Below are 14,792 nucleotides of genomic sequence, written 5' to 3'. Positions count from 1 at the left end.
ATGCGCCTGACCGTGTTACAGAGTAATGAGCTAAGATCTTTCTTTGCTTCGAGAGCTCTGGAAACTTTCACATGCTTGACATACTGCAGTAGCAGGGGTTGTGTATGTAAGGAGTGCCTATATCCGTACCAACCAAATGTCACCTGGGTTATACTACCTACGGAATATATGCGAAGTACCACTACGGATACTGCCCAAACTAGACCTGACATGTTATGTTCAGCATATTTCCCCTGTGTCAAAGAAGAGTTGTATTGTTCCTAGTGAACAAGCCGTTGGTGCAAATTAGTTTGCAGCTCTTCATCATATTAAAATCATAACGCGATACTTTGCCAGGATTCAATCGTACCGATGCTGCAGCTTCGAAAAACTCCATGCTGCGGAGCTTTCCCCCAACATGTATAATTCGCCAAACAAACATCAGAGAAGGTGGGGGTCGGTCCCAGGGGACAAGGCTTAGCGGCCCACTAATCTAGGTACGATTGGGACGTTCTACACTTTTAGTGCATCTTTACGCCGTAATATCTGAGAGTGCCCCTCCAATGGCATGTGACAAGGCGTGGGATCAGGTAGGCACTAACGCCAGGCTACTCCGTGGTAGGCACTCAATCGTCAGTATTCAGAAACTTGCCAGTTGTCAAATACCCTCGCCACTATCTTCCTAGTTAGCCTTGAACTGACGTAGCTAGCTCATTGACTTGCATTGAGAATAAGAAATTCAAACAAGGTATAGTATAAATTGATAAAATAGGTAGAGAATTGGCGATTGAGGCGGTAACAGAAACTGACCAAGCCGGCGGTTACTCCCTTCCGTAATAAGACCTTTACTCCGTAGAATTACATTGAGAATTAAATCCCGAATTGGCAAGTCGAATGCAGAATGCCGACTGCCAGTCCACTTTCTTTCCGATTTTTTTTTCTTTTTCTGTTGGGGATCGTCCCCAAGTTTTTTTGTTGAGGCTCCATCGCATCTGGATGCTTGGCCAGGTCGGACAAAGAATGATACCCTGCATAAGGGTACCACACCCCCCCTGATTATCAAAGGCGGTGTGGGCACGTCCCAAAATTGTCACATGCGCCCCAAACGACCAGGCTCTTCGGCCTCTCACAGAGTCCAAGTGCCCTTTTATATCCTGTGCATTTCTAGTCCCGAGTTGTACTCCGTAGGTCATCGTAGTGGCCAGCCGTCCGCCGTCGACGTGGTGCCAGCGCAACTCGCTCGTCTAAGAAAACTAGCCCTAGCCGAGGGTGACAAATGTCCTATCCGCTGACCAGAGACTTGTTAGTTTCAAGTTTCCCATTGATTTGTGGAATCCAGTGGACTGAGGAATATTCTTGCCTCTTGTTTCATCAGGCTCATGGAGAAAGAGCCCAAAAAGCACACCCGAATTGTATAAGCGACAAGGCTAATGTGAAGAAACGTTTTCAGGGTGACATTGGCAAAAATTAAAAAGGAATGCCCGCGGTGGAGGCAAACGTCTGAACCATCCACCTTTTGCTTCTTCAGCTACCTCTACACTTTCTTCTGGTTGGATTTCCGTTTTCTATAGTAGTTCTTCTTCTTCTTGGCATCGTTGCCTTTCTGGATACCGCCACGATTGTGGTTGTTTGTCTGCTTTCCAGGCTGAGTGGCTGTTTTCTTGTGTGCCCCCAAAGCGATGTTGCGGTCCAGCACCTCGTCAGCGCTGATACTGGAGCCTATCGCGGTCTTGGCAAAGCCCAACTTTACTGCTGGTAGGTGGACTGCTTGCTTGGGCAGCCTAAAATCTACGCCTAATTTGGGCTTCTTGTTGTTATCGTCCTTTGTCAACTCAATGAATGCCTTGCGCTTGTTTTGTGGGCAGGTTGTCGGCATGACAGGCGAAGGAAGGCATGCGGATTCTAGCGTCAGCTTGGTCTTGAGTGATTTTGACTTGTCGTGGTCATCATCAGAGCTCGAGACTGATGAGTCCGAATCCGAGTAATCGGCCCTGTCCAAGCCAGCTCGCCGGGAGACCTGGGATGGGCGAAGGATAACTTTTGAAGTTGCCGCCGCATGGGGTCTGGGGCCAGAGTGATTGGAGTCCGAGTCCAAGTCCGAATCTGGGTCTGAGCCCGAGTCTGAGTCGTCTGATGACTTTTGTGCAACGGGTCGGAGCTGTTCCTGTGAGTATGAGGGAGATAGGTGTCAATTATTGCATCTCATAGTCGCCTCGAAACTCTGACCAACCACGGTGCTTACCTCTGGGTGGCATATTGGCGATTGAGGTGGGCTTGTGAGGTCCACCACATCGACATCCGCAGCCTGTGGAGTGATAGGGCGAATCTCCTGTGCCGGGCGAATGGGAAGATCAATAGCAGGTTTGCTCAGATTTTGTGCTTGTCCCGGATGATTTTTGGATTCCTGCGCTTGCGGTATTGGCGTCGAACTCTCCTTTACTTGCGCAAGCCGCCGGGGCTTGGCCGGTATCAAGTCGAGCAAAGCTGTGCGCTGAGTCGATCTGGTCCATGAGAGGACTTCGTTGCGTTGTTGCGGCGTTATAAAACGGGATTTGTCTTCCTCTCGAGCTGCCATGACCAGAGACATGGCGAGCAGTATCTCGGCGTCCTGCCACTGCTCGGGGCTGCTGGAGGGACGCAGCAATGTCTTGCGGGCTGTCTGGATACAGTTGATGGAGGCTTTCGCCAGAGCCTCTACCGAACGGTCATCTAACCGTTGAAGCTTTTTCGGGCTGTCGCCACGTGGGTTGTCGTCAACGATTGCATTCCACTCGTCCACCTTGATTTGTGTCTCGCCCACAGGATCTGTCTTGAACGTGGAGTTGCGCCGGGGACCGCACATGGAGATGTGTACCCTGGACCTGATGTCCTCCGCGTCGATGACCTTGCCAAACTTAGTCTTGGCTTGGGCAGCGACGATGTCGAAAAAGTCCCGCCGATCGGCTCGATCTTTCGAGTTCCAGTCTTCCTTGTTGGCGATCATCAGTTTGAGGAGTTCTAATTTGAACTGCGCAGGCCAAGGACTGCGGGCTTTGCCTTCACTCCTTGCACCTAGTCCAGGAGTCATGGCGGGCGAACTGGGCGCTCCGGGTCAGTTAGGTAGCCTGAATGGTGCTTTGAAAATTAGCTTCACGGTCCAATTCTAGGCTCGCTATCCTGATAGGACCCATTGAATATCGCTTACTCTAGATCAATTTGTCTGAAGCTGGAACCGTCGTGATATAGCAGAAGTGGAGCTTTCTTGCGGTGATGTATGTTGCGTTGTTTGGCAAAGCTAGAGACCCGGACAGTTCGGATTGCTATATTACTGTCTCGTAGGGAAATTTGACCTTGACAAAAAGCAGATTGTGGCCCAGGAAGGTCCGAAAAAATGGCGGGTGTAGGTGGCCGGCAGCTGGAATTGGCTCTTCACATTTACAGTCACCATGTCAGGATCTCGTCAGATCGTGTTCAGACTCTGGTCAAAGAGCCTTCCCGAGTACCTACTTACCTCGAATTTCCACATATTCCTTGTCCAAACACAATTCCATGGCGAGAGAAGAAAAAGAAAAGGCAGATGGCACGCATTGCCCTGTATGAACCTCGCGCGTTTGTTTAGCTCATGACTACCCGCCGCTGGCGCCCCGGCGGCGGCCCAACCTGTCTATCAACAGTGACTACAAATGGGAAATTAAAAAAACAAAAAGGAGTCTTGGGTCTTTTTATATTACTTGGTGATTTGATTGACAGTCTGTTACGAATTAAAAGGTGTTTATACATGAGTACCATTCATCCTTCATCCACCTATCGCTGCCTTTCAACAATTTCCACATCAAGTAGCATCCCCATATTCAGAAATATGGCCGCCCGCCAGAAGGTCAGAGCAAAGTAGAAACTGCTCATATAACACCGGCCCAACGTCCCAGAAGCTCGTCCGCACCATCGCGGCCTCTTGTTCTCATGGCATCATTTTCATGCTGCATCCTGACCCTGCGCGACGGGGCCTCGTCCGCTCCTGACTCTGCCCGCCTTCTTTTGCGTTCCTGTCGGCGCTGCAGCAAAGCGATTGCCTCTTCTATTGCAGAAGAATCATCTTCATCATCGCCATTATCTGCGTAGTCGGTATCCGCGTGGTATGTAGCAGCGGTAGTTGACGAGGGCGAAGAAGCTTGGTCGGCATGGGGCCAACGTGGGCTGGCCATGATCGGTGAAGTTGGCGGGGATGAAGCCGTTTGATGTGCAGCGTCGCTGACACCACTCGTACTTTCACCGTCGTCATCGTTGATGTCGTTGCTATCATCACTGCTGCTGGAATCGCAGCTAGAGTCGCTGCTATCGTTGCTGTCTTGTAACTCCGAGTCATCTTGTGCATCCGATTCCTCGTCTGCATTATCTGGTCCATCAGGAACCTCCTTATTGCGTTGCTTTCTCTGAAGATATTGCATCTCGCCCAGGATCAGCTCGCACTGCTCGAGGCTGCCGGACTCGATAAGGCCTGGTACCATATTTGGGTTGAGGAGCTTGTCATCGACAAACCCGTCAAGTATTCCACGACGAATCCGGATTCTGGCACAGCTATCGATGAGCCTTTCAACATCGCTATTGCAGGGGACTTTCTTCCCTGCCATCGCCTGTCTCTCTCTAGTGCCAACAATGACACCGAATGCCCTCGACAGATCACTCCATTTGTTAGTGACCTGGTCCAGTCGCAGCCGTTTTCGAATATTTATCCAGAACGGCATGTCTCTGTGGCATTTTGCACCGTTTGCCAGGGCGCCGAGGAAGTCGTTCTCGCCGACTACAAACTCCACAAGCAGATCCCTTTGCTGACGTTTGCTCAACTTGACTCTCGGCCTAGCCTTGCGCTTGCACAGCGAAGGCTCGTCGTCGGAGCCGCTATCATCTGAGCTAGTATCGCTGGGGCTACTATCGTCGGAGCTACTGTCATCCGATGCAGACTCATTAGATGGCTCGCTGTGTTGTGGAGAGCTTCTTGTACGTGGCGACCGTCGAGGCGGAGGAGTAACTGGAGCACGTGGAGCACGTTGTCGTTGACGAATTCTGTCGTCTGGACTTGTCGGTTCAAGACGAATTTCGAGCCTCTCTTGGCGCTGGCCGTGCTGGCCCTGTACATCCACATGCTTGCCCGCACTTTGTCTAGGCCTAGATGGTAGCTCCAAGTTCATGGAACTCCAATCACGGCGGCGAGCATCTTGAGTTTGTCCACGCGAGCGCTGGGTCTGTTAGTGCCAACTCATCCCATAGTAGGAGGGAAAAGGCTAAAAGAGGAGGGGAAGCGTACCTTGGGGCGATATAGAACATTTGCTCTGGAATCCCGCTCGATATCATCAAGCTTCTTGTCTCGTTCTGCCTGGGCTCGCCTCAAGTCCCTCCGTAGCTTCAAAGGTGTACCTCTGAGCTTAGGCCCAGCCGGAGCCGCTCGGCCTTGAAGATGGTGCAAGTTCATCAGGGATGATGGGGGCTTGACATCACGTGGATGTCTGGGAAAGTTGTTTGGTGTGAGCCTTGAAAATTGAAACTGACATGTATGGAGCTAGTAATATAAGCAGGCGGTTTCTGTTTGCCCTTTCTTACGAGGGTTTAGTTTATCATACCACTGGAGGTTAAGGGGTAGGCAAAAAGGGAACACGAAAAAAAATGCGGTTGTTAACGCGGTTGTTAACGCGGAGGAAAACGCGGTTGGGGCTGGAGAGCTCGTGATAAGGGGAAGAGAGTCAACACGCGTATGGGGAAAATTTTTGTTTTCCACGCGACGCGTCAGTTGCAGCCAGAGGACGTAAGTTTCAGGGCTCTCGTTTGTGCCAAATTGGTTTTCTGTACGGTTGGTCGGGAGTGGGCGGCAGCATAGGTAGCCTTGAGGTACCTAGCTGGCAGTTTTCGACACCGCCAGAGTACCCAGGGGACCGAGACGGCAGCCAAAAAGATTGCTTGGGCTGTGCCTCAGATATCCCTCAGAATCGGGTAAATATTCACATGCTGGGCTCTTATGATAATCTCAACTAAGTTAAGTCGAGGTACCTTCCAACCTAGGTAGGTATCTAAGGTAGCCAGTTGATATTCCACTCTACTTGAGCATGAATGCCAACCTTGATGGCCACCTCTGTATGTGCCTAGATACCTACCTAGTACCTAAGGTAGATGTTAAACCTGGGCGACCTCCAGTGGCAGCGTTGGGCATGAAGGAGCAAGTCACAACCCGCAACTTGTTTAGAGTCCTGTGTTTCCATTGCGCATGGAATGCATACCGCCTACATCACTTGTAAATTACCGGTATGAGGTAAATGTTCCTTTCCAACCCAACACGCGCACGAACAGAACATGAGCTCCAGTCAACTCATGTTTCAGCAAGCTCACGCTCCTTGCTAGTTATTGCATTTCCAAAAAAAAAAAAAAAAAAAAAAAAAGAAAAAAGATAGAGCAGTTGCTAAACGCTTTGTTCTATGAATCCTATGTAGACTGAATACTCTATACTGGTTTATCCAAACCTATGAACAATCCCTGTGGCCTGTCTTGGCCAAAATCAAAAGAACACCCTATACAGAAACATGCATGCTTGCCTCATGATATATACAAACGTCGAACAAAACCCTTCCCGTCCAGCGATGGAAGAAAACCCATTTCCGAAAAATAACAAAGGAAACATTAGTTGCTACACATATACCGAACCTTGATTTCATATACACATGGCAACCAGATCAGCCACCACTCCGACTAGGCCCAAAGTAGCCCAAGGTTTCTCTCCTGTCATCCACTATCCTGCCCCACTCGAGCAGTAGCCTGAACATGTAAACTTGCATGTCCGCCGGCCGGGTTGCCTTTTCCGCCCACTCGCGCCCCTCGAGCGCAATCTTCTCTCCAAGATGGGACCCCCGCCTGCCGCCGAAGAAGGCGGCAACCGAATACCAAGCGTCCGTGCCCATCCCTATACGCAGGTCCAATGGCACGTAGTGACGCCAAGGATGCACGCGCTCGTCGAACCACGTCCGGAAGAGGCCAGCCCGGTACACGAGGCTCTTGCTTTGCATAAATGGAAGAAAGCGCCCGCTGAAGCCGGCTCCGTCCAAGTCTGCGAGGTGTCGGAATTTGAAGTGCTCCTCAAAAGCGACGGAGGCACCTAAGCTTTTCTTGTTTTCCGCAGGTTCCTTGGCGTTTTGTTCATCGACCCCTTCGATCATCAGTGGCGAGCGGCGGTTTTCATAGAAATGCTGCGCTTCTGCGTAACAGTCTGGTCCCTCGCATCGGGGAAAGTTACCGACAAAACTGACGTTCAATCCGACGCCTGAGTTTGCTGCAGACGGCCCCATCTGTTCAGCAATGGAATCTGCACCGTCGACAAATCTTGCTCTCAGGAATGAGGTCCATGACCCAGCAGCCGCAAAGCCATCCGTTGCGGAACCACGCCAGAAAACAGTGTTTTGCTTCTTGTCCCACGACATATCAGCAGACTCCTTGTAAGGCGTCTTGGAATGGAAATTCCATGGCGACGGCATCAGAATGTCGACGAATCCCGTCACCTTTGCCTGGCTGAAGATGGGCATCATCTTCCGAGTTGTGATCATGGCTGCGGGCGAGAAAATGAAGCCGTCTAGATGCGCCATGTCGGGCTGATGACACACATCCTGAGCCCCTGTCCAATTCGAGACAACCCTGCCTTCCATGCTCAAGGAAGTGTGTGGCGCCGCGCATGCCAGGCAAGTGTCCCTCTTGTTCCACCACCGCCAATTCCTCGCGGGAGACTCAGGAGGACACGTTGGTGCCACCAAAGTGCGATAGATGGGCTTTTTGTGATAGTCCTCAAAGAAAGGCGGTAAGATCGCCTTGTCCTTCATGCCGTCCTTAGCCATAAAGCGATTTGACCATTTTGAGGTTGAAGCATGGGATGAGTTGAACGATGCGATCAGATCCCCAGCCCCGACCTTCCCCAGTCGAGATCGGGTGATCCCAGCCTCGGCCTGCAACGCCGCCCGGTCTTCAAACGGCACAGCAGCACGGCACTCGTCGTCGAGGTTGATGGCAAGATCCATGTCGGGAAGCCACTGCGAAAATGGGCGTATGATATCGGCCAGGCCCATCACCATCCACAGGTGAGTGCCGGGGATATGCGGCGAGAGCTTAATTTCGCCATTCTGTATCCGCAGGCCACCCATTGAGGCCTTGGGATACTGGAGCAGCTGACCTGTCATGTCCCGAATGGCGGAAGGCTCCATGCCCCAGAAAGGGAGCAGATCCGACTCGATCTGGGAAAAGTCGTCAATGATAACCGAGTCTTTCGCCCGTGCGAACTCGTACCACTTGTCGAAATTGGGCGGTGGCGGTATGCCCTGTCGCTGCCGGTAAGTCCGAACCGCCTCTTCGAGCGTTTTGCTGCTGCCGGCATGTGCTTGCCACCTTTCAGACTCGGCGTAGGCGGCGGATATGATGGTCCCTAACCCCGGCACATCATGAATAGTAGATTCATCCGGTGCGCGCAAGACCGTCGAGCAAAGAACCGAGCCAGCCAGTATCACGTAGCCAAAGATCAACGCTCTGTGTATGATCCCATCGGTAGAAGATGACCTCGGCTGCGGGCGAAAGTCTCGATCCCACCGAATCAGCATTCCACCCGAGATGATCATAACTGTAGGAAACAACATGGATGTTGTCCAGTCCATGTGTTCCCAGGGCGCATCGTGGCCACGTGTAGCGAGTCGATGCGCGTGGAGGCTAATACCGGAAATCATGAGCGCCATTGTGGCAGGATGTATCCTGGCGAGTAAATGGATGACCGAAAGCAGCAGCACAGCTGCACAAAGGGAGTCGCCGGCCAAGTCGGATCTTTCTAATCCGTCGAGTGCGTCGTGTACCTGGGGATCATAGTCGCCTGTAGAACCGACCCAGAAACAAAATCCCAATATGGTGGCCGTGGCTGTAAAGACAAAAGTGAGCGTCTTCCAGCACGAGCCCGAATAATAGCTAGGACTGTTGTTATCCATCCCGTCGCTGCCTTGGCCTGGCCGAATACGATGGGTTAGTACCAAAAAGGCGGCGTCCAGGGCCAAGCAGATAAGTTGCGTGGCAGGAATGTACTGCTCTATCCTCCATCCCCGCGGACAGATGACATCCGTAGGTCGATACCAGTGCATCGTCATCTGGGCAGCTGCAAAGGCCCACATGGCCGCCAGCACTGCATACCTCAGGCGCAAGTTCCTCGAGCCATGGCAGTGACGACGTCGAGATTGTATCAACTCTTCATCGTCGTCTATCCTCACGTGGGGCAGGGATATCCGTGTGCGCTCTGCTGGGATCACCACATCGACCAGAAGGACAGACAATGGCAGCAGAGCCTTTTTAACAGACGTATGGAATCATTGCGTCAGCTTTCAAAATGCCATGTATATCGAGGCATATAGGGATGCGGCCTACCTGGATCCAGCCCCAGGAACATTGTATGTACCTGAGCACATGCCAGAAGAGTAGTCCACGACAGACCACCACAGACAAAAGCAGAGATACTCTGGTTGGCGGGGACCGCCGTTTTATAACTACGGCAAAATGGTTTGCCGACTTGAGAAGAGGTTGAACAGTCCGGAGTGGCTCCGGTTCGGTGATTGTGAGAATCGGTATTTGCGAGGTCGCGCGGCCGGGTTTTTCGTCGACATCTAGGGACCTTGTCCATGCAGTCTCAGTCGAGACCAGACGTGAAAGGACAAAACAAAATGCCGCAGTTATGGCGATAACTGTTATAGAAAAATATTGTGGTCGCGCAAACGAGGAGGTGCTATCGAATCGAGAGCCTAAACGGCTAGTAGTCGCGACAAGGCATCTAGGTGTTTGTGGTGGATTTAGGTTAGTGTGCGGCCGGGAGTTTTATTTAACTTTTGGCGTTGTCGTCTGTCGATTGTGAACTTGAGGTCGTCTCGTCTGATGCGGATCTGCAGGGGGTTCGCATGCGCAAACCCAATTCTTCCTTCTGAATTTACATCTGCAAACCACAACAAGCCATGTCCAAACTCACCCCAAAGCAAAGAGGTCAAATCGACGTTTTGCCCCTTTTGGTCTGTCCATCGTTGATGCGTGTCAAGTGTTCTGTTGTGCAAGCGGGCACCACCAAAAGACGACGCTGGGTGTGCCGTGCCGTCCGTCACCAGCGAGTCGCGATGAATTTATCGCACCAAGCTTTGCGGTCGCCAAACTATCGACGATCCACTCTCAAGGGGAAAGTCTTCTTGCCCAATCGACATCGGTATATTTTCGAGGTTCGCGGTCGGGAATGCTGCTGTAGTTTGTCGGCGTCTTATGGGTCGAGGGAATGAAAATTCGTCAAAAAAGAACCGTTCTTTTCCGGATGGACGCAAAAGAAACTACAATAGGGGGGCAAGGTAACGTAGAGCAACGTGCGTTGTTGGAAGATAAGAGGCACAGCGGCTGCAAGTAAAATCTTGGAATAACACTGGGCGACCAACCCCATTGCTTCCCCCATCACTGCCCTGTGCCCACTTCCCCCTGGCCGTGGGGGGGCTTTCCGTATGATTTTGGAACCATCGAGATGCCGCTTCCCTGTCCAATACGTCGTTTTCTATCCACTTGTTGTGGGGAACTGTTTCCAGCCTGGCCCAGCTTGGCCGGAGCTTGTAGTCAGTTCGACCATGATACCTGAATCGAGCACGAAGATCTACTACCTACGTACTTTGGGAAGGCGCTCGCGGATCAGACAGCCGGCGTTTGGTTTGGATACCATAAAAAGAAACCAAAAAGCCACACCGAAGAAAAATCCAAACAAAATAAGGAACGAAAACAACCGTGCATAGAAGCCACCGCATGCAGCGCCGCTACCGGAAATAGGTTAACTGTGAAAAGTCCAATGAAGAGAAATTGTCGTTGAAAGCTAAGGTAGTTAGGTAAGGTACGGTCCACGTAAAGTCGGTAGCCACAGTGCCAGCCATTGGTCGACCGCATCATCACGCACGACAATTTGATGGACGCAAATGACATGTCACAGCCGCAGCGCAAGAAGTATCCGTCGGTACTATATAGTCGCATGAGTCCAGCTATCCGTATAAAATCCAAGGTCGAAAGTTTTACGGGTAGGCTGAACATGGTTAAACCAGGGTTGTGATGAAATGCCTCTCGACGATGCCTGGCCACTACTGTAGGTACTATACGTAGTAGTCTTCGTTTGGGATTTTGCGCACTATCGGACATATGTATGCAATGCTGATGATGTATAGGTACCTAATCGTACATTTCTCTCATATTTTATAGTCTGGGTTTCCCTGGTCACATATAAGACGGACACGAAAGGGGCTCGGCCTACAAAGCACTGGAGGTGAACTAAACCATTATCCCTGACTAGGTAAAGACCAGGTTATTAGTGGCTAAACGCCATTGTGTAGGCTGGCATCGCATGTGTACGGCAGAGGGCCGGCTGATGTAGTTTGCATAGTTTTCTCGGAGGGTCGAGTCATTATTGCCCTTGATCTTGTTCACCTCCAGACTCGGAGTCTTTCGGGATGTTGTAGACTTCTCTTTTTCGGCCAATCTGCAAAACAAACAAAAAGAATGATTATAGTTCGCCGTCAGCAGGCAAAGTCTCCGTTGCGTTGTACATGCACCGCCACTGATGGAGGAATTGCTTACCCATTGTTTTTTGCATTCGCGATACGCACTGGAGGCCCGTGGCGCATTGGTTGTATGAGAATCGCGAGTTAGTCTCCTCTGGTGCTCCCAATCAGAAGGGTTTGGCTCTCCTGTCATTGGCAGGCTCTGGCGTTGAATGCTCACGCAAAGTAATCCTGGCACATGGTCCTGTCCCCGCCGTTGCGGTTCAGACATTGTATGCTCCTCGCGGCGGCTTCCTGGCACGGGTCATAGAATTCGCTGAGGTCTTTGCTGTCGGTAGAAAAGGTCGGCCCAGCAGGGCCGTAGGTCCGGTCAGTTTCAAGCGTCGTGGTGTCTCAAGAGTCGTCGTGCTGGGAATGAAAGTACCAACTTTCGGAACTTGCGCTTGTTCTTATCGCTCCAAGGACCGTCGCTGCGATCGTCTGGATGTTGCGTTGCCATGTTTGGTTTTGTTTTGTTTGGAAGATTGCGCGACGTTGGGCGCGAGTGGTTGTCGATCTTAATGTCTGTTGCACAAAGACATTCCTTCGACATGTAACAACCGACCACATGCGAAATGTCAACCAATGCCGTCATCGGACTCATGCGATAACAAACAACCACGTTATCACGCTATCAGTCACGTGAACCCTTGTTAACTACAACAACCATCAACGGAAGTCATGTTGAAGAAGAGAAGACCTTCATCCTCAGATTTTAGATACATGATGAAGACCCTTTAATTTCTTTCTCTTTTATCTCCATTTTATAAACAAAACAGTGGCTGTTATAAATACTTCTTCAAAACTATTTGACTTCCCGATGGCATCCATGTCTCCACCAGCCAACAGCACCCTGGGGGGATGAGGAAAGTGGTCCTTACAATAAAAGCAAGGGGGTATATGCGTGCGACATCTCCGTAGGTACCAAGGTAGGGTAGGTAGACAGTTCGTTGCCGCCCATGCAATCATGCGTTAAACCTAGGGTCAAACCATAAAAAAGACAACTTCCATGTCTGATGGATCCCCCTTCAGTCTGATTTGGACCTTATAGCCTTTTTATCCTTTTTCTTGTTCTTGTTCTTCTTTTTCTCCTTCTCCTTGGCATCCTTATCAGCCTTCTTCCGTTTCTTGTCTTCATTTTGTAGCCTTTTTAGGGCAGCAAGCTCATGCAAGCCCATCTTCTTTATACCGCCGCCCTCACCACCTTCGTCTTGAATGCTCACAGTCTCAAGGCGCTCGGCCACCTCTGACTGCTCTGCCGAGCGGGATTCTTCCTCTGATGGCGCCGCAACTCTAACGCGAGCTGAGGCTTCTATATTCTGCCGAGACTCAGGCCCAAGGCTTGCCGGAGTAATGGGCTGGCTGGAGCCGTGTGCCTGGATCCACTGAGCGGTGTCCGTGGCAGCTCCGGCCCGATCCCTCACCAAGCCCTCGAGGTGGCTGCGAACTGCGGATGCTCTTGGTTTCTTCTGCTTTATTGACTCCGAGTCGTTGTCACCTTCATCTTCCTCAAGATACCTCTTTCTCGATCCCTGGCCCTGTTCCATCAAGCAATCCCGTGCCTGGTTCTTTCTGATCTGACCCTCCTCCGAAGTGTCTGATGTCGACAAAAAGTAATTGGAACGCAGCGAGGCAGCAAGCTTTGTCTTGATATTAAATGGTATGATGCTCTTGACGTCGGTGGCAACCAGAACCGCGATGGCAGCCTCCGCGTCCTGCCGTTTAGCTGCGTCGCTATGGCCGGTCTTCAAAACGTCAAAGTGGCGAAGCAGGTTCTTCATGGCCAAGTCCTCCAGTCTTCCAAGCTCTCTCTCCTCATTGTAGCTTGGAGGCGTCTGCTCGGTTACTCCAAGCACCATCTTGTTCCATTCGTCCTGCAGAATTATCATCCTGCTGTCGTTTGGTCCACGACTTGGCAACTCTCCTTTCTCCAAAAGGATCCTTCGTTCAGCACAGAGATTCCAATGGATGCGGCTACGCACATCAGGCCCGTACAATACAAGGCCTCTTGACTGTCTAGCCTCCGTTGCCAGATCCTCGAAGAACTTGACCCTTGCCGAGTCCGAGGCTGTTGCGAATTGAAATCGACTCTCGACCATTTTCTGCAGAAGCCATTCTTGGTGCTCCGGCTTTAGTCTTACTGTCTTTTTCGGCGACTCTTGTGATGCCTCACGGTGTAGTCTGGTCGGAGAAGCCGACGGGTACTGCGGGAAAGGGTAACTCTGCGGAACTGGATAGCCTATTGGTGGCGGCGGCGCTGAAGGGAAATGGGATGGCGCCATTGGATATGGGTGTCCTCCCTGGTCGATCGATGTAGGTTTCAGTCAGAACTATTCTCTTCAAGTCTTTCATGTTCGCTGGCTCTCTCCATCTTACAACTGGTGGATAACCCCATGGATGTGGATGGTAGTATACGTGGGCATTCGGATGCACAGCTGTGTACGGAGTTGGCGGAGTCATAACTCCAGGACTAGATCCGGGAAGGCGAGCCCGGGGAGTTTGCTTGTCAAACCCTTGCTTCATTGTATTGCTGGAAGTTGTAGTCGTGTGCCGATCTGTTGTCGTCTTCGTACGGGTCCCTTCTGGTGACCGTGACAGCTGCTGTCTCTTTCTATATTTCTTCTGTTTCCTGCCCATCACTCTGCTAGCCCATGTGAAACCTCTTCCAAGCAGCTGTTCAAGTCACTGTTCGAGCTCTTCCTGCTAACTCTCCATGGTCAGTTCTTCAAGCTCGCGAAGATAATTTTCATATCCTTTTGGCGGGCCATGCTGAGCGCAGCCAGCAGCCCTTATTGGGAGGTAGGTGACCGATAGGCCATTATCATACTCAGGAACATGCTGAGGAGCATCAAAGAAACAATAGAGAGCTGCCTCACCTTTGTTGATAACAACTATCCCATGCAATTCTGGATGCTGACGAGTTGAACTTTGGTTGCGTCATCCAAACACGGATGCACGCGGTGGTTTTGTATTGCAGAATTTTGGGACATGGCAGTCTGCAAAACTTGAAATTTGTTTGTGGTGTCCGAACGAACGTGGAGCAGTGAAGGAAAATGGTCAAGTCCGGCCCCGGAGTCAGGAAATGGACTTGAGGGAGAAGTGAGAGCAGAGTCAGCAGTAAACAAACGCCGGCTAAAGGTCCAGAGATATTCCTGCTAGGGTGCCTGAGGCTAGGCGGTTAGGAGTTGCTCGGAAGTTTTACTGGAAATAGTATCCCATATATTCTACAGCCTT

At 51.1% G+C, this 14,792-nt stretch overlaps 5 protein-coding genes across 5 annotated transcripts; all 5 read right to left on the bottom strand.

The window, feature by feature from the left end:
• Positions 1–1,513: 1,513 nt before the first annotated feature.
• On the bottom strand, positions 1,514–3,046 carry MGG_01984 (uncharacterized protein; the record flags this gene model as incomplete). Its single annotated transcript, XM_003708674.1, has 2 exons — positions 1,514–2,143; positions 2,222–3,046. The coding sequence occupies 2 exons, from the start codon at positions 3,044–3,046 to the stop codon at positions 1,514–1,516; spliced, it is 1,455 nt and encodes a 484-aa protein (XP_003708722.1).
• A 618-nt stretch (positions 3,047–3,664) lies between these two features.
• Positions 3,665–5,789, bottom strand: MGG_01983 (uncharacterized protein). Its single transcript, XM_003708673.1, has 2 exons — positions 5,261–5,789; positions 3,665–5,192 (listed from the first exon to the last, which is right to left on the bottom strand). The coding sequence occupies exons 1-2, from the start codon at positions 5,423–5,425 to the stop codon at positions 3,858–3,860; spliced, it is 1,500 nt and encodes a 499-aa protein (XP_003708721.1). The 5' UTR covers positions 5,426–5,789; the 3' UTR covers positions 3,665–3,857.
• A 608-nt stretch (positions 5,790–6,397) lies between these two features.
• Positions 6,398–10,346, bottom strand: MGG_01982 (uncharacterized protein). Its single transcript, XM_003708672.1, has 3 exons — positions 9,974–10,346; positions 9,382–9,781; positions 6,398–9,302 (listed from the first exon to the last, which is right to left on the bottom strand). The coding sequence occupies exons 1-3, from the start codon at positions 10,021–10,023 to the stop codon at positions 6,675–6,677; spliced, it is 3,078 nt and encodes a 1,025-aa protein (XP_003708720.1). The 5' UTR covers positions 10,024–10,346; the 3' UTR covers positions 6,398–6,674.
• A 682-nt stretch (positions 10,347–11,028) lies between these two features.
• Positions 11,029–12,126, bottom strand: MGG_01981 (uncharacterized protein). The gene is made up of 4 exons (XM_003708671.1): positions 11,948–12,126; positions 11,740–11,847; positions 11,596–11,623; positions 11,029–11,497 (listed from the first exon to the last, which is right to left on the bottom strand). The coding sequence occupies exons 1-4, from the start codon at positions 12,109–12,111 to the stop codon at positions 11,423–11,425; spliced, it is 375 nt and encodes a 124-aa protein (XP_003708719.1). The 5' UTR covers positions 12,112–12,126; the 3' UTR covers positions 11,029–11,422.
• Positions 12,127–12,586: 460 nt separating this feature from the next.
• Positions 12,587–13,657, bottom strand: MGG_01980 (uncharacterized protein; the record flags this gene model as incomplete). Its single annotated transcript, XM_003708670.1, has 1 exon — positions 12,587–13,657. One exon carries the CDS (start codon positions 13,655–13,657, stop codon positions 12,587–12,589), a length of 1,071 nt encoding a protein of 356 aa, XP_003708718.1.
• Positions 13,658–14,792: the final 1,135 nt, after the last annotated feature.

The sequence above is a fragment of the Pyricularia oryzae genome, chromosome 1 (assembly GCF_000002495.2).
Source record: "Pyricularia oryzae 70-15 chromosome 1, whole genome shotgun sequence".
In the NCBI taxonomy this organism is placed as follows: domain Eukaryota; kingdom Fungi; phylum Ascomycota; class Sordariomycetes; order Magnaporthales; family Pyriculariaceae; genus Pyricularia; species Pyricularia oryzae.
The sequence above is the reverse complement of the archived record's forward strand: the minus strand, read 5'-3'. Positions and strand labels throughout refer to the sequence as shown.

Coding starts and splice junctions, on each gene's coding strand:
- MGG_01981 (XM_003708671.1), bottom strand. CDS start 12,111: ATGTCGAAGGAATGTCTTTGTGCAACAGACATTAAGATCGACAACCAC. Junction 11,848..11,947: donor AACAAGCGCAAGTTCCGAAA/GTTGGTACTTTC, acceptor TTCTACCGACAG/CAAAGACCTCAGCGAATTCT. Junction 11,498..11,595: donor GCGAATGCAAAAAACAATGG/GTAAGCAATTCC, acceptor TTTGTTTTGCAG/ATTGGCCGAAAAAGAGAAGT.
- MGG_01983 (XM_003708673.1), bottom strand. CDS start 5,425: ATGAACTTGCACCATCTTCAAGGCCGAGCGGCTCCGGCTGGGCCTAAG. Junction 5,193..5,260: donor ATGTTCTATATCGCCCCAAG/GTACGCTTCCCC, acceptor TAACAGACCCAG/CGCTCGCGTGGACAAACTCA.
- MGG_01982 (XM_003708672.1), bottom strand. CDS start 10,023: ATGGACAGACCAAAAGGGGCAAAACGTCGATTTGACCTCTTTGCTTTG. Junction 9,782..9,973: donor TTTGACCTCTTTGCTTTGGG/GTGAGTTTGGAC, acceptor ACAAACACCTAG/ATGCCTTGTCGCGACTACTA. Junction 9,303..9,381: donor GTTCCTGGGGCTGGATCCAG/GTAGGCCGCATC, acceptor TCTGTTAAAAAG/GCTCTGCTGCCATTGTCTGT.